General features: G+C 43.7%; 1 protein-coding gene across 2 annotated transcripts; it reads left to right on the top strand.

Moving 5' to 3' along the window:
• Nucleotides 1-1,338: 1,338 nt before the first annotated feature.
• LOC311104204 (TLC domain-containing protein 4-B-like) lies at nt 1,339-15,395 on the top strand. Of its 2 annotated transcripts, none has more exons than XM_084145906.1 (7): nt 1,339-1,373; nt 5,623-5,775; nt 9,365-9,454; nt 12,677-12,735; nt 12,861-12,955; nt 13,125-13,198; nt 13,306-15,395. In XM_084145906.1, exons 2-7 carry the CDS (start codon nt 5,630-5,632, stop codon nt 13,640-13,642), a joined length of 801 nt encoding a protein of 266 aa, XP_084002032.1. In that variant the 5' UTR covers nt 1,339-1,373; nt 5,623-5,629; the 3' UTR covers nt 13,643-15,395. The 2 variants fall into 2 exon arrangements, with proteins under 2 accessions (XP_084002032.1, XP_084002031.1); XM_084145905.1 differs by lacking the exon at nt 1,339-1,373 and adding an exon at nt 1,381-1,728 and having other exon boundaries at nt 13,306-15,394.
• Nucleotides 15,396-17,899: the final 2,504 nt, after the last annotated feature.

The raw sequence follows: 17,899 nt of genomic DNA, 5'->3' as shown, positions 1-17,899 counted from the left end.
AGCTAGCTTTCACTGCAGCGTCACTGATGTCTCGGCTGTGAGTAAACACAGACTGCTGTTTCTTCAGACCCGCCAACAGTTCATTCACCTTCTCTCATCTCCGCTGTCCTTGAAAGTTGTCATATTTGTCGGCATGAAGACTCACATAGTGGTGACAAAGGTTATATTCTTTCAGCACTGCAACATGCTCTGAACACACCAAACATACAGCTTTCCCATTCAATTCCGTGATTAAATAGGATGACCATTTTTCTTGGAACACTCTGCGTCCACTTTTCTCTTTTTTGACAGAGACATATTGGGGCAATGAGGGTGCCAAAGCACATAATGTTATAAGTAGAAGCCGTAATAAATATTGCGGGCAAAACAAAGTAGCTCATTGGCTGCACGTGCTTGACCTACTTGCTCTGCCCCGGTATAAACAGTTTGCTTGCTTAACACAATTGCTATTGCGCCATCCAGTGGACGCAATTGGAACAGCAGTTTATTTTATTGAAAAATTGCAGCCCATTTTTATACTTAAAAAAAATATATATATATATATATTTTTTTTTTTTTTTTTTTTTATCATTTCGCGGGCCGGATTAAACCCGTTTGCGGGCCTGATTCGGCCCGCGGGCCGTACGTTTGACACCCCTGGTCTAGCCTATAATCAATGCCAAATACCTAAGTGTCAACATGGGAAGTGTGTGGGGAACACAGGAGGTTGGTGGCACCTTAATTGGGGAGGACGGGCTTGTGGTAATGGCTGGAGCGGAATAGTTGGAATGGTATCAAGCACATGGTTTCCAGGCGTTTGATGCCATTCCTTTTGCTCCGTTCCTGGCCATTATTATGAGCCGTCCTCCCCTCAGCAGCCTCCTGTGATGGGGAAACCAGACAGACAACCTTGACTCAGGAGGATGACTCAGTAGCTAACAGCACAGATCCATACAATGACAGAAATAACCACTCCTTTCAAAAGACATTGGATTGATAATGTCTCTGTCTGTAAAACCCTTTCAGTTTCCAATTATAATAAATAAAATACACATAGAAAGTACTCATATAAAAAATGCCTAGCTTTAATTGGCCTATGGCAAGTGTAAAAATATGACCTAACTATTAGTGCTGTGGTGTGTTATTCAATAGCTTGTCAAGCTGCCTGCAGTTCTTCGTGTTTTAGTTGTGCACATGATACATATGCAGGTTTCATCATAGCAACAATGCTAACTAAGCCTTAGCGTGTTATTGGTAATGGTATCAGCTGTTCACTGTATTTCTCACTGAGGAATATAACGCTGTAATGAACGTGGCCTTTGTTCATTGTGGGTGTGGCCAAACCGAGGGGTGTGAGCTAGAGGATGGGTGGTATCTGCGTGTTCGCGTCACAGGTTAGTCCTAGCTGTCAATTACAAAATAAAACGTCTACAACTTTATATTTTAGGTAAAACTTGGAACGCATGTTGACAGGGAAATTAGCATGGAATCCGCAATTCTCTAGCGACTGTAATGGTTATGCATGAATGGTGCTGCTTTCGTCGTAGAGCTTTTTTCACGAGGACGTACACTAGGAGAGAAGAGAGCTAGCTAGTGGGCTACCGCTAGCTAGCTGATTTAGGAGAGAGCTAGCTAGTGGGCTACCGCTAGCTAGCTGACTTGCTAAGTTAGCTAGCTAAGAAAGTGAAAGAAGACGGCAGCTGAACAGAAGCTAGACCAACTTACTCAGACCTATGCGACTAATATCAGGTAGTTATTTATTTATCTAGCTAGCCTTTCACTTATTTTGTTCACCTCACAACACATCGAGCTAATGCACTGCAATTTGCATGTATTAAACATCTAGTGACCGCAAGACGGACCAATGAATACGACCCTGATTGTGGCTGTATACAGTAGTACTGTTTTCTAGTCAATAACTTTGCTCTGACAATTCGTGTAGCTAGCTTGGTTAGGCTAACGTTACTTGTGCTTGTGGCTAAACTGGAAAGTGTGCTACTGGCGACAATGTTGCCGAAAATCGAAGGATTTTACACGTTTCTTGTCGAGCACACGTTTGCTGTGTCATGCGTCGCAGAGAACTATAGGCTGTGCTGACAAGTAATGCATGATATGTAGCTATCTGCCTCCGCAAGAAAGGGCACTACACCATTTACCAGTTATGTTTAATATCCTCATTATTTTTAACTCTAGGCCAGGGCAAGTAATTGTACTCATTAGCACAAGCGTTCGTACCGGTGAATGGCGAGGAAGAGTCCGATTTTTGTCTGCATCCCAAGATTTGCGTTATTGGAGTGAAAGGAAATCTCATCACTTGTCAGCTGGCCTATAATGCCAGTCGTAATTGTACCGTCAAATTAGCTACATTTAGACTGTAAAAATATTCAATTCATTTTATGTTTTGAACATTATGTCTTCTTAAAACGGTCACCTCAATGGCCTATGCATTGCAGGAGAGAGGGGACGTTTTATATTTCCACTGGAACAGGGGAAATTGAACCGCAATTTATGTTGCTCGATAAACGAAAGGGTCATAGTTTGCTGACAGCAGCATATAGTGCAGGAGAACAAGGTCAAAAGTGGATGGTGGTTGTCTGGTATGTGCGCCTCAGCCCTCCTAGGCAGTCAGAACCAGCTTGCCAGGTGAAGAATGCTAATGAATAATTGAAGCACATGCAGCATATGATCGGCATGCTCCAGGAATGTGTTCTGGAACAATGAGGCTTCTCTCAAACACAGCTATTTTATTGGTCCAAATGCTATCTTGATAATACTACAAATTCCTGATTGCTTACAGAGTTAGGCCATTCCAGGGAGAGCTGGGGTTATTGTATGGGCCACTGCAATAGCTAGGCTAAGGTCTCCTGTGATAGTGTTGATCAGCTTGACACAATGGCCTGTCCTCACATCCATAGATCTGGAGATTGAAAAATGATTTTGCTCAGAGCACATGGAACTGTGGAACGTAGTAGCCTATGTTAAACAGTAAATTGGTTTGTATCAGACTGAAGCTGCATTAGGCTGTACTGTACCAATTCTCCTTTGTACTGTAAACGTGTTGATGTTGACACTGTAGACCCTGAGTGAACATGGGGCGTTCCCTATTGTCCGGCTGTCGCTCTGTGGGTCCAGTCCTATTTTCTTTTCATGTAGGCCTATAGGGGTAGAGAACAGTATGTAGTTATGACATGGTATCATAACATTGTATTTTTTGAGTATTAGAACCTACTGTACAAGTTTAATGTGCCAGTTATGGCATAGGTTAAAACATATTGGGCTTAGGTCTAGTGATATTAGAGAAACAATAGACTTTCTCCAATATCAGTAGAATCTCCCTGTTGGTGACCAGTCATCTAATCAGTTGCCTTACCCAATTGTAAGCGGCAGCACATTGTTTGGACTTGGAAAAGCGATTAGAACCTTAGAGAATATTGTTGTTGCTTCATCCAAGTAGCCATTTTCTCTGGATTTCAGATTCTTGTGGACTTAATGGTCGCAGATGCAGGTTTTGCAATGTTGGTATTGTAGTTCCTTGAACTCTGAGGGTCGAGGTGAGAACACATGACCAGTCATGGACCTCAGTCAAAGAGCCAGTAGCTCTGAGGACCTTTTTGAGTTGACTGAAAGTCCAATTCTTCATGAATCATAATCCCTCTTCTGGGAAAAGGAGGTCAAGGGACTGGGTGGCTGTTTCTTAATACAGTGTAAACAGGTAGCATGGACCCCAAGCGCTCAGTTGATACTATGTAATAGTGCTGCAGTTGATCCATGCCTGTCCTCAGGCTACTCAACTATACTCTCCACCGCTGGACACTGCAGGGCAATGACCCCTACACACATACGCTGCTAGTTTCTAGACTTTGTCAGTCTTTCTACAGTGAGGGGAAAAAAGTATTTGATCCCCTGCTGATTTTGTACGTTTGCCCACTGACAAAGACATGATCAGTCTATAATTTTAATGGTAGGTTTATTTGAACAGTGAGAGACAGAATAAGAACAACAAAATCCAGAAAAATGCATGTCAAAAATGTTATAAATTGATTTGCATTTTAATGAGGGAAATAAGTATATGACCCCTCTGCAAAACATGACTTAGTACTTGGTGTCAAAACCCTTGTTGGCAATCACAGAGGTCAGACGTTTCTTGTAGTTGGCCACCAGGTTTGCACACATCTCAGGAGGGATTTTGTTCCACTCCTCTTTGCAGATCTTCTCCAAGTCATTAAGGTTTCGAGGCTGACGTTTGGCAACTCGGACCTTCAGCTCCCTCCACAGATTTTCTATGGGATTAAGGTCTGGAGACTGGCTAGGCCACTCCAGGACCTTAATGTGCTTCTTCTTGAGCCACTCCTTTGTTGCCTTGGCCGTGTTTTGGGTCATTGTCATGCAGGAATACCCATCCACGACCCATTTTCAGTGCCCTGGTTGAGGGAAGGAGGTTCTCACCCAAGATTTGACGGTACATGGCCCCGTCCATTGTCCCTTTGATGCGGTGAAGTTGTCCTGTCCCCTTAGCAGAAAAACACCCCCAAAGCATAATGTTTCCACCTCCATGTTTGATGGTGTTCTTGGGGTCATAGGCAGCATTCCTCCTCCTCCAAACACGGCGAGTTGAGGTGATGCCAAGGAGCTCGATTTTGGTCTCATCTGACCACAACACTTTTACCCAGTTCTCCTTTGAATCATTCAGATATTCATTGGCAAACTTCAGACGGGCCTGTATATGTGCTTTCTTGAGCAGGGGGACCTTGCGGGCGCTGCAGGATTTCAGTCCTTCACGGCATAGTGTGTTACCAAATGTTTTCTTGGTGACTATGGTCCCAGCTGCCTTGAGATCATTGACAAGATCCTCCCGTGTAGTTCTGGGCTGATTCCTCACCGTTCTCATGATCATTGCAACTCCACGAGGTGAGATCTTGCATGGAGCCCCAGGCCGAGGGAGATTGACAGTCCTTTTGTGTTTCTTCCATTTGCGAATAATCGCACCAACTGTTGTCACCTTCTCACCAAGCTGCTTGGCGATGGTCTTGTAGCCCATTCCAGCCTTGTGTAGGTCTACAATCTTGTCCCTGACATCATTGGAGAGCTCTTTGGTCTTGGCCATGGTGGAGTTTGGAATCTGATTGATTGATTGCTTCTATGGACAGGTGTCTTTTTATACAGGTAACAAACTGAGATTAGGAGCACTCCCTTTAAGAGTGTGCTCCTAATCTCAGCTCGTTACCTGTATAAAAGACACCTGGGAGCCAGAAATCTTTCTGATTGAGAGGGGGTCAAATACTTATTTCCCTCATTAAAATGCAAATCAATTTATAAAATTTTTGACATTTATAACACAATTGCACATTTAATCCCCTTGCAAAATATTTTTCCAATAATGAAGGAGTTATTTTCTCTTGTTTCTGCTCTTTTACCACCATCTCCTTTTCAATTGCTCTCTCCCTTGCCCTCCTGTCCCTCCTCTGCCACTGTGTTTTTCCTCCATCCCTTCCATCCTCCACTTCTTCTCCTATTCCCTCCATCCTTCCGGCCCCCCTCTACATTCCCCCTGCCAGTCTAGGGGTATTGTGTCTTCTGTACAGTAACAGTACATGCCTCTCACCCTCTCTTTTCCTGTCTCTCTCCTGGTGTGGTATACTGTAGGTGAGTGATGGAGACGAGAGAGTTGACCGTGGTGGCTGGTAGCTTCGTGGGGTTTCAGTTGCTCTTCTCCGTGGCTAGCCCACTGTTCTCCTCAACCTTCACCCCTGGCTACAGCCGCCTGCCACCCACCAAGCTCACTGAGTGGAACTCCAGGTACAATACCCTTCCAACAGGCCTCTCTAGCAGGTTTCACATTATAGACTAGTACTGTACCCACTCTGCTATAACCCACCTTTATCAGACATTAACCCAGGCACACTGATATTCATGTGAAATCTGAGGTCTGAAATGATCAAAATGTAGGCTAACAAGTTAATGATTGTGTAGATATTGATTCTCTACATTGCTAGTGGACTGGTTTTGCGTTCAAATGGTTTTATTGTGCTGATACTGCAGCTCTAATCAGACAGGTCTTAATTATCTATCTACAGTATTGTCATTTAGGTTGTCATGGGTCATCTTATCAACAATCCATAGTACACGTCAGGGGCTGGGCTTTGAATTCAAAGACCAGAAACGTGTAATTAGTTTGGGGTTAAGTTCAAAAGTTGCCAATTGCCGTTTTGTAATGAGGTACTCCATGTACTGGATGGTATCTCTTCTCTGGTATCAGTTTGTCTTGACCTGGTGGGCTGTACCCACCATTAACCCTTTACCAATGTTCCCTAAAAAACTGAGGCTGTACCCGCTTTAAGTTACAGTTTTAACAGTGTCCATGTAGGCTACTGTGGCTATTTGATCATAATGTAGGCCTCCATCAAAAACAAGGGAGAAAATGCATCCCATAACATTTTAACATGGAAATAGCTGTTCTATCATTCAGCCTACAGTAGCAGCTAATGTGTGGTGTTCAATGTAGGCCTACATTCCATGAGACTTTTGAAAAAAACATGCAGGGCTTGACATTAACCTGTTTATCCACTTGTCCTTCAGACCAGGAGATGACTGAAAATGTTGTGGTATTTGATGCAAGAAACCACTTTACAAAATAAAATGCATTATTATTTCCATACCATTATTACAGAGAATCAGACAAATTATGCTCCCCTCTGCCTTATGGCTACTTAGCTTATTCAAGCCGGTCTCAAAATACAACACTGCACCTTTTACCTGACTCGCTTTTCAAATATGTCTAGAAATGTACATGGTTGTGCTCTTGTAGGAAGCAGTCACTCCCCTATTGCTGACTACATATTATCTATAACTGGGCTAATAACTCACTAACTAGCAAAGGATATGAACAAAATGTGCACGTGGCTACATGTAGCTCTCGCTTTGATCTCAAAACAAGCGCTTCTACTCACGACCACGCATGCTGTAAACACAGTCCAGTTCAAAGTAAATGGCACAGATCCATATATGGTCTATTTGCATATAGAGCTACTGCAGTTCTGATTTGTTTATGTCGCACTGGTCTGTGTAGAGTACAGGCTGAGTAGTGCGTGTCAATGCAATAGAATTCTACTCCAATGCGTTCTGCCTACAACAAAATCTCTTGCATAGTTGGTTTTGTTTCGGTATGTTGCATTGAAAGTGGGTAATATTGCGTTGATTCGATCACAATTGCCACAGTAAAGGGAAATGTTGATCGTGTTAACAGGGAAATCTATAGAATAGTGGTCACCAACCTTTTCTGAGTCAAGATCACTTTCTGAGTCAAAATACAAGCTGAGATCTATCGCTCAGATTAAAAAAAAACATGACTTAAAGAACGTACGCCTATGCAACATTAACCAATTAAAAACAGTACTGTAGCAATCAGGTTTGTGCAGTAAGCCATAGGCCCAATACATTATCACCACATATTGGCTTTGCTTGAATTGCCCTGCCAATGTTTGTGACATTTTTAACATTTATAGTTCTATATTCAAGGTAGGCTATATGATCACACTGGTAATAGATCCGTTGTTGTATTACTTGTGAGGCACAGCTGAGTGAGCATACATTTAAATAATTAGCTTTTTATTTTACTGGGCTGATGGTGCCTGCATCTGATGGTCAGTCTCAGCAGAGGGAGAGAACAGCAGAATGAGGGTCCGCCTCTCAACATCCATCCGCTCTCCCTTTCCTCCACTGACACTGACCAAAAAGGGACACCGTCTTCCAGCTGATGGCTGCATTGTTATAGTCGCACCGCATTATTTCTGTGTCATGCTTAAATTCATGTTGTTACTCTAATGAACAGAGAAAGTGAAATATTCTTCGATATTAAAAAGACCCAAGCGGCTAATAACAACAACACAAGCCTATTGATACACTTTCCTACCCATTCATTACTGCTGCAGTGCTTGTTGTAGGGCTGAGTGGAAATGGGAAGAACACACATTTTATGGCTTATAAGTGTTGAATACAAAGTGTTGACAGTGCTGAGTAAGAACTTCAACATGAACTAACTCATAAAAACAGCAGCTCTTTGCTGTATTCGTTGACAGTCTCTCTAGTCATGGTTTTGAAATCTCACAGTATCAATTTTGCTGTAGCTTTCCTTTATGCCTGCTACGTTACTGCCCTCACGGTAATCTGAGCCATCCGATTGGCCAGCGGTAGACCTATAGTGCACTTGATTTGCTCCGGGCCCGCCGGGAAGGCAGAGTTTGTACCTTCAGACATATGAATTGGTTCAAAATGGCAACAGTTCTCCTACCCGGCGCGCAGGGCAGCTGAATCAGGTGCACCTACTGCCAACAGCCCGAGACGAATAAAAAAGAAAAATAGGAACACAACGCTTTATCATTAGGTTTTTTACAGAAATGTTTGGCGATCGACTAGGAATGCCTTGGAGATATACCAGTCGATCGCAATCAACCTTTTTGTGACCACTGCTAGAAAGTTGAGTGAAGTTCAATCTTTGCTTCTCTCTGTGGGCTGATATTTCTTCTGAGTGGCAGTCCCAGGGCTACTGCGTGACCGCGGGCAGCTAAGAGGGAACATTGCCCTTTACCCCCCTGAGCCTCAGTTCATACAGTGGGTCATGCACACTGAACACTGCGACAGGATGTGTGTACCATGGCACAACAAGCCAAAGGTCAAGCACTGATAGTGGCTGCAGTTGGATTGCATAACGGCTCCGAGTGTGTCAGTGTGTTTCGTTTATTTACGCCTTAGTTGTAAAGGGGCACAGAGAATATTTACAGAAAGCTGCACAGCAGGGATGTAAGCCTGAGGCCTGAGGCATAGGCTAAGGAACACGACGTCACTAGCTAGATATTCAAGTGGGTGAGCGGGAGAGCAAACGCACTTGCCCCTTCTGTTTCATAAGCGACTGTCGTTGACCCCCAAAAAATTCCACTCTGTCTTGGTCATGGCTGTTATACGCTGTCACAGTCACTTTATAATGGTGACACTAAAATAACATGATGGTACTCGTACAGTGGCTGGTCTGTGGAGCCAGTGTTGCCAGGCCTGTGGGACAGCTGGTGTGCCCAGGGTCTGGTGACAGTGAGGGGACTGTGTGTGAGGGGAGATAAGAGCCGTGGGAGCACTGGCCCAGATAAAGATTCCCAGAGGTCAACGAGACCTGATAATGGTTACACACACACACGATTCTCCTTCATTAGTTCCATTGCCAAGGTTCCACATGGCCCAAATGAGCTTAGGTTTCTTCATTGTGTTCGCAGTGCTATAAAGGATGTTATTGTTATGTTACTTGAACTGTTTATTGGTATTACTGCTGCCGTGGTGGTAGTCTTGCATCATTCTCTGCCATTGCGCTAACTGTCCCTGTTTCTGTGTGCTTGCCCAGATTGGTGTCCACTGTCCATGCTCTGATTGTGGGCCTCTTCTGTCTCTACATCCTGTGGTTTGATGATGCCGTCAACGCAGACCCCGTCTGGTAAGATGAACTGAAATACTGTCTGTCACTCCATCAGCCATGGCTACTAGCCTACCCCAAGAGGGAGGGAAGGAAACAGAAGGGAGGGAGGGACGATCTATACATTAGGGGAATGATGGCGCTGCCATTCCCCACTGTCAGAGAGAAGTAGAGGAGAAATCTCAGTGGAGTCTCCAGAGAGGTGTATATTCAGTGGATTTGTCCTTTCATTGTATTTTCTATGTTCTCTCTCCTACTGCTGACTGTGTGATTTACATCATTGAATCCTGAAAGAGAGGAATGGTAATTTCCCCCTATCCCTCACTCCCTCCCTATCCCTTCTCTTTCTCTGTCTTCTACTCTCTCTTCTCTCTCCTTCTGTTTCTCTTCCTCTGATCAGACAAGCCAGAGTCCTGCCAACAAGGCTCCTTTTCATAGCAAACAACAGCAGCCCAGTCTACAGCCCCCCTCTTCCTTCTGGTGTGTCCCCCCCCTACCCTGACCCCCCCCCAGCAGCACCCCACATCTCTGGCTGTATGATCAATACAGCACTTCCCTCGCTCTCATTGTCTGTCTGTTGCTGATGGAGCGGAGAAAAGGGAAAGCAAAGGGCCAATGGGGAGGAGCCCCGCCACCACCCTTCATCTGCTCTGTCCTAATGTCTCACACATTTAGACTACTCTCTTTTTCCTTCTCTGTTCTTTGTTGTTCCTTTACTTTCATAGGGGTGTGATTGTTGTACCCCCCAGCCATGTTGTCTTGGTTTTTTCCTTTGTCTTTGTGTCTGTGTAGTATTGGTACTATCCTTTTGTGTCATTTACGTATTTGCTTTCCTGTCAATCTCTTTTAGTTTCTTACTTTTCCTCTTTAGACTGTTAGCCATGTTATTTTGCTAGCGCAGTAGCTAGTTCCTCTTATTGCAACACTGAATGGCGTAAGCATTAAATCTTCAGACAATCTGATTGCATTACAGCGTCATTTAGACATGCCACAGACTGGCATTGTGCTGGGCTTCACAGAATTAACTGCCCTAAAACCTGCATTGTGACAGATTCAGCTTCTCGCAACGTCAATCTGGTAGTTCTGCCAGGGTTTTGTCATCGTAATCCAATCAATCCGAAGCGTTTATCTGAGCTTGAAAAGTGCGATGTAACCAGTGGGAGCAGAATACAGACTCAATTGGTTTTAAACAATGGTGCTCAGTTGGTTGATCAGAGTTCACTGATGTAACCCCAGGTGTGGCTTACTGTAAGATTAAGATCACTATTGGTCAAATGCACACAAGGTCCAACCGAAATTTGACTTCTGCTTTTTAACCCAATCCCTCTGAAAGACACATACATACACGTAAATATACAGGTTTTGGAGAGGTACCACACTGTTGTTGTAGGGGGTTAAGTGCCTTGCTCAAGGACACAACGGCAGGCAATGGAATCTAGGATTTGATACCAGCAACCCTCTGGTTGCCAGCTCACTTCCCAACAGATTTTTCCCGCGGACCCGGGATTCAAACTGGCAACCTTCCGGTTGCTGGCTTGCCTCTAACCGCTAGGCTATCTGCCGCCCTGCCGTACCTGGATCAGTGATGTCATCGGATAACCTTTGGACCCATTTCATCCTGACCCCTACTATCTGAAGTTTATCTCTTAGTTTTAACTGATTCACAAGTTTATCTATGAATGGCTTTGATTCTCTATATCGACAAGGGTGAATAGATTAGGCTGATGGTAGGCTCCAGGATGTACAGTAGACATGATGAAGTGGAGAAACGATTGGCTGCACATAACATTGATCGTGGTTACATGAGTCTAGAAGTGGGGGTCAGAGAGGATGTTGCACTCAGACATACACAGACTGGTACGTTGGGGTGAAGGTTGGGAGAGGTGAGTGAGGGCGGTGTCATGTGGAGCCCTCCTCTCCTGTGTAATCCAGAGGGCACGTCGTGGTGTGCTGTTACAGAGGAGCCATGACCCAGCCCGCAGCAACAGGATCCCTGTGATGGAGAGAGGCCAATATCAGTTACAATGTCACTTTACTGAGGCAGACACACATTATTATGACCACAGTCACTTAGCAGATGCTCTTGTTAAGAGCCACTTGCAGTACAGTCAACACACAGGCCTAGGCAGTAAATGTGGCCCATGTGATACAATGAACCTATAACCATGGCATTGCCAAAACCTTGTCCAAGCACCTGAGCCATACAGTCCACTCCTACAGTCAAGAGAACAGTGGTACTCATTCTTACAGTATGTACTATATGCAGGCTACTACTCACACATGGACACACATCCTGACACGTATTTGTCCAAGAGCACACAAGGATACAGCAGGCAAACAGAAACACACCCTCTATGTGAGCACAACGCATTTGTCAACACAGTGCTGTTTAAACTGGACCTTCCCTGGACACAGTTATCTTTAGTAGTAGCAAGACTATGACTCATGACATGGCCATTACTCAGTAGACCAGGGGTCTCCAACAAGTCGATCGCAAGCTGCCAGTAGCTCGCAGCCCACCTATGAGTAACTCCTTAAAGAATTCTGAAGGTACATGCAATTTTCACGTGTTCCACCGCAAACTGTCATAAAGAAACCTCACAAGTATCAAACACCGCAGGCTCCCAGCTACTATCTAATCAACGCAACGTTGACATTATCCCACCCCTGGTTAGCCACTATTGGCTTAAAAAGCCAAGCCTAGCACAATATCTGCCAATTAATTTCCAGCAATATTGCCCGTGTCTGTGTGTGGTAAGCGCGTTTGTCTATCACTCCGTGTGTAGCCAGTAGATGTGATAACCGTCTTGTGGGTTGACAGAAATACTTTCCTCAACCTTTTCAATTAAATGTTAAATGACCAGATGCGCAATTTAAAGGGGAATTTCACAAAAAATGCATTTTACCAGGTATATTGACAGTAAACATAATGCACTACTTTCTCTTGTGCAGTAAGGACCCGGGGAGAGAAGAGAAGAATGTGCCTATTTGAAAGCTAGAAAATAAATTGTAGCTTGTGACGTTTCATTTTAAAAAGTAGCTCTCATGCTAGTAAAGGTTGGAGACCCCTGCAGTAGACTCTGCAATAATACATTATGTAGAATGTTTTGTATGTAGAATGTTCTGTAGACTTCACTAGATTTATGTGAAATCGTAAGTAGCTTTTGTTTTAGTTTTAGCATTCATCTGTAATGTGGCAACTGTTATTCTGAAATAACACTTTGTTTTGTTTTTGCTGTACAGGGGGGAGCCTGGACTAGTGAAACTTAATGTGGCCATAACATGTGGTTATTTGCTCTATGGTGAGTCTCTCTCCTCATGTTTATCCTCTTGTATAATAATAATAATAAGCCATACACATTTCTCTGTGGACAGTAGATGGAAATAATAAGCTGTGTGCTAACCACCCACTTGTTGTTCTGTGTAGACCTTGTGCTTCTGGCCACCAACTGGAGCACAATGGGGGACAGCTTTTTTGTCTGTCACCACTTGGCGGCGCTCTATGCATATGGTTATGTCTTGGTGAGTCTGGTGGAATAAATACCATGAGCACAATGGCTATTATTAGATGCTTCTTTGGGTTTTGGTATTGAAATACTCAGTGTTCTTTTTAAAGGTGTTGCACATTTAGTTTGTTTTAGTTTATTTCTGCCCATGTCTATTTGTGGTAATACATCTTTATGCTCTGCAGTCTCGTGGCGTGCTTCCCTATTTCGCCAACTTCCGTCTCATTTCAGAGTTATCCACACCTTTTGTGAACCAAAGGTAAGCTAGCTCCACTTTTACTATAGTTTTATGAATACTCCTTCTCCTGTTTATCAGCCCCTATCTCTGTCAGTGTTGACATTATTCCTGTTCTCCTCCATGTATAGGTGGTTCTACGAGGTGCTGAAGTACCCTCGCTCGGACCGCTTGGTGGTGGCCAACGGCATGGCCATGGCAGTGGTCTTCTTCATGGTGCGCATCTTCGTCATGCCGCCCTACTGGGCCCGGGTATTTTCCACCTTCGGCACGGAGGCCTTTGAGCGCCTGGGCATCGGTGCTCAGGTGGCCTGGATCACATCCTGCATCGCCCTGGACATCCTCAACACCATCTGGATGTACAAGATCGCCCGCGGCTGCTACAAGGTTATGATGGGCGCCAGCGGCAGGAAGGCCAAAGAGGTCTCCCCGCTCAAGCAGAACCATGTGAATACCCACACAGACTAAGAGATACTGGCAGGAGGGGGGGACATAGACAGAGACTCTGTGAAAGCGAGACAGGACTTCAAGGGCTCTTATAGCCCCTACTAGCCCCAGCCTTGCTATTCTCTCCATCCCCTGAAATAACGTAGCAGAATGGGTCAGGTCCTGATCAGTTTCAGCCTCACAGAATGAGACTGGTTCCACACTAGCTTCTGTACCTCAGTGTTTCATCGATGGTGTGGTGGTACCCTGGCTGGGTTTGGTTGGAGATGGCAGAGTAGCTGTTAAGTACACTCATTCTTGTTCAACTTCAACCTAAGTCCAGTCATCTGAAGTGCCTGTGATGGACAGGTAGAAAGCAATAAAATAAGAAAACGTACCCTGGCTCTGTCAGAAACTCCCCCTCTCCCCCGGCCACCATCCTTTACTCTTTTCAGTTCCATGACCCGTCCACCCAGAGGAGAGCCTCCTGCTTGGCCCACAGAATAAGGACCTCTTAGTGTGCTAGTTTGACAGACAGAGATACCACAATGCCTCTTACTGCATTTGCTGTGGCCTCCTTTTTATGAACACCACCTACATCGCCACCAGACTGGTCCCCCGCTCACAGCAACAGTTCAGATTGAATCACCACTGGATTTCCCATCGACAGCCTGGATGCACATCCAGGGGAAAAGGAGACAGGGATGTGGGGATTGGATCCTACCGCTAACTCTCCAGAATCATTGTTTTTCATTGGATGCTTTTGCCTCATCTCATCCAGGGTCTGGCTCTGCTCTGTTTCGGACTCTGGGGTCTCAGTTATCCCATTTGTTCCTCCTGTTACTCAACCTCAAAACCAGGAATTGATATCAACGCGTCTTAACTTCACTACACTATCATAACCCTCTGTCACAGCGGAGTGGTTAAATCCATCCAGTTTGATGCTTCTGTTCTACCTCCCCTGCCTTATAATGACTTGTCAGTCCCTCCATATGAGAATAATCACAATGAGGTTTTTTCTCCTTCTGTAAAGATGTTTTAGCCTTTGAAAAGATCTCATCCAGTATCTCTAGTTCAGTGGACTGGAAAGGATGTTTTCTCTCTCTCTCTGGAGAGTTTCCCAGCCACTGCAGTGTAACACTACTGTTAAACTCCACACTTGTTCTCTATCTGAGGCACCGCTGGGGCTTTTAACTTCCATTTCTCTCTTCTATTTTCTGTGTTTTTGTGAGAACTGAATTTGGAACAAGAGCGGGTCCCTTTTGGGGGGAAGCATTCTCCTGGCTTAGGTGCTTTTCCGCCTACAGAATGTCAGCCATAGGAATGCTAGAAATATGATGTTCAAAATAGTTTATATAGATATTCATGTATGATCAATTATGAATTACCAATCTGACAACAGCCATAAACTGGCAATGTTATACTGTAGGTGTAGTTATGTGCTCTCATACTGTATAACTCAGTTGGAAATCTTCCTTTCAAATCAAGTTGATTTGATTGATTTCAATTCACAGAGCATGTTAAGGAAACTTTGGATTATGATGATTTATAGTCTCCCATAACTAGTTTGGATCACTAAACAGGATAAATATGAATTGCATTAATCTATGGGTTCCTCTGCAATTAATTTTAATCAGTGCATTTTATGTTTTTCACCCAACTGTATTGAGTGCATGTTAAGTGTTTTGTTTTCTGTCCCCCTCCTGTCCATAAAGCGTTGAGATCGTTTGGGACGGGGGTCTGAAATGTTCGACTTTTCACTGTGGAATTAAAGCACACTCCCCATGATGGAGCAATAACTTTTTGAGCCCCCTCCATGTACCACCGAGGAGGGTTGTATTGTCGTGCCTTTACGCAAACAGGAAATCTAATGCAGTCAGGTAGAGATTAGCATGACATTTTAATGTAAAACTAGTGTTTGTTTTCCTTTTTTTCTTGCTATTGTAATCTCTTCTCTCTATGGATACTGTTATGTATATATTTTTGTACCCTGCACAATAATGAATCCAGACAAGTATTATCCAAAGTTGACCCCTCTGTAGGGCCTGCTTGTGTTTCTTCTGAATACGGGAGCAGGCCTCGATATGAATGTTGTGGTGGTTTAGTGGTATTAGGAGGAGTGGGAAGTGGCTTAAAGAGGCACGCTGCTGGTTATGACCAGGATGAAGATGAGATTGGAAATGTAATTCTTGACATTTAGTTATTTAGCTACTTCAAGTCGGTTGAGAAGATAGTGGGATTCTGCTCACTCTTCTCACCCAGTCCTCCAATACTTCAAGCTGTGAATAGTGCAACATGTTTGTATCATTCATTAGTCAAGTACATGTGTAACCTGATAATGAGATTTCTGGTTCTCCAGTAGGCTGTGGTGTGCATTTAAGTCAGCTTCGGATGCCTGTGAAAGAGGTTGTACTTCTGTCCAATGTTAGCACAAACTGTTAGTTGGATGTGTAGTGTTTGTCACTGACTGCAGTGCGTCTGTGGTGTGTTGAATTGCAATGTAGACCTCTGAGTGATTTAAAATCGTCAAAGTTTTGGTTTTTGGAAATGAGGAAGTGACATGGCGGTTTCAGTAACATCAAGCCCGAGTGCACTTGTATCAGCAAGAAATAACCATGTGGCCTTTTATCTCTTTTTGAAAGGCTAACATTGTGTATTTAGAGAAGGTACAAATGGTCTCAGGCCCTGGTGAAAAATTAGGACATATTGTAGCTCCTGGAAGAACTGGTAGGACCGTTGCATTTATTTCAGCTGCATTGCAGGTATTTTCATCTTTGTAAGGTTGAACTTAGCAGCATCACAAGACTTTTAGCCATTTGGTACTAAATGCCATGGATTGGCCAGAAAATAACCCAATGAAGTCTTGCCCCAGCTCTTTGTGGACTCTCTCGGATAGTCTTGCTTCACCTGTGGAGCATATTTGTAGACCGCAGCAGTCGCATCATTTATGTCACAAGGAGGTGCGGAGATGGAATACATTTAAGGCAAGAAAATAATTAATATAAAGTGATGATAGTGATGATGATCGTAATGATACGAGTGAACACAAACTAATGAGGAAAAAAAGCATAGATCAAATGTTGCCAGTGTTTTTCTTTTTTGTTCTTTTTTTCTTTTTTAAATTTCTTATTTTAATGCAATGCAATTTGTTACATTATTATTTTCTGAATATTTTAATGTGAAAAGAACAATACACAGGCCTTAGGGCCCCTGTCTCAACACCATGTGACTTAGATTGTCTACAATGACCACTACTAATGATGTCATTGTAGCACTGAAAGTTGAGACTTACTTGAAAGTTTTGCTCTTCAATAAATTTGAAGACAGACATTTATTTTTGTCTCAATCATTGCTTTCTGGCTTCAGAGTAAGAATTCAAACACCATTGACTTTCATGTATTTTGTTTACACTGGTGTACACAAACTGAGACAATTTTATGAAAAATACTGCATGTTGGATGCATCATAGTATAGTAGTCAGAATGCGTACAGCAGTGTTCTGAGGTTGGGTGGTTCTAAGCCTTCAAAGGTATGTCTGGCTCAGTCCAGTCCAGCTAGTCCATCAAATTTTAATTGTCACATGCTTCATAAACAACAGGTGTAGACTGACAGTGAAATGCTTACTTACAGCCCCTTCCCAACAATGCAGAATACATTAAAAAAGTAAGACGAGAAATAAATACACAATGATAGCTTGGCTGTATACACGGGGTACCAGTACAGAGTCGATGTGCAGGGTATGAGGAAATGTAAGTAGATATGTACAAATAGGTAGGGATAAAGTGACTAGGCAACAGGATAGATAAGTTACCTGTGTGAGAGGGTGCCAGCTACCCCTCATCTTCTGCCCATTCTACAGTAGTTAGAGAGAGGTGGAGAAAGAAGCAGCTGAGCCACTGTTGGGCTCTGATTGAATCCAGCTCTACAGGGTGCGCCGGTCAAGGGGCTGGGTCACAGACTGTGCCTGGAGAGCTTTACCAAACATGGTCACATGTGACTCAATGAAAATCTTTTCTGCTACACACTCATAAAACACACACCAAGTCACCTACACTAGCACACAACATAAATACACAGACGTCAGTGCTTGTAATGTTTTTGTAGTTTGACTGAATCTGCAAATCAGTTGGTGCTACTTGTGTCACATCTGTATGTAGATAGTGTATTTGAAAACACGGATTCGTTAATTTAGGTCTATAAATATTTGTGAAATCTCCTTTTCCATTTTTACATAGCATCTTTCCAGCTTTCAGCAGTTCCATTCAGCCTGCATGCTCCCCATGTCTTTAGCCAGCCCTA

The sequence above is a fragment of the Coregonus lavaretus genome, assembly GCF_964263955.1.
Source record: "Coregonus lavaretus genome assembly, chromosome: 28".
Lineage (NCBI taxonomy): Eukaryota > Metazoa > Chordata > Actinopteri > Salmoniformes > Salmonidae > Coregonus > Coregonus lavaretus.
The sequence above is the reverse complement of the archived record's forward strand: the minus strand, read 5'-3'. Positions and strand labels throughout refer to the sequence as shown.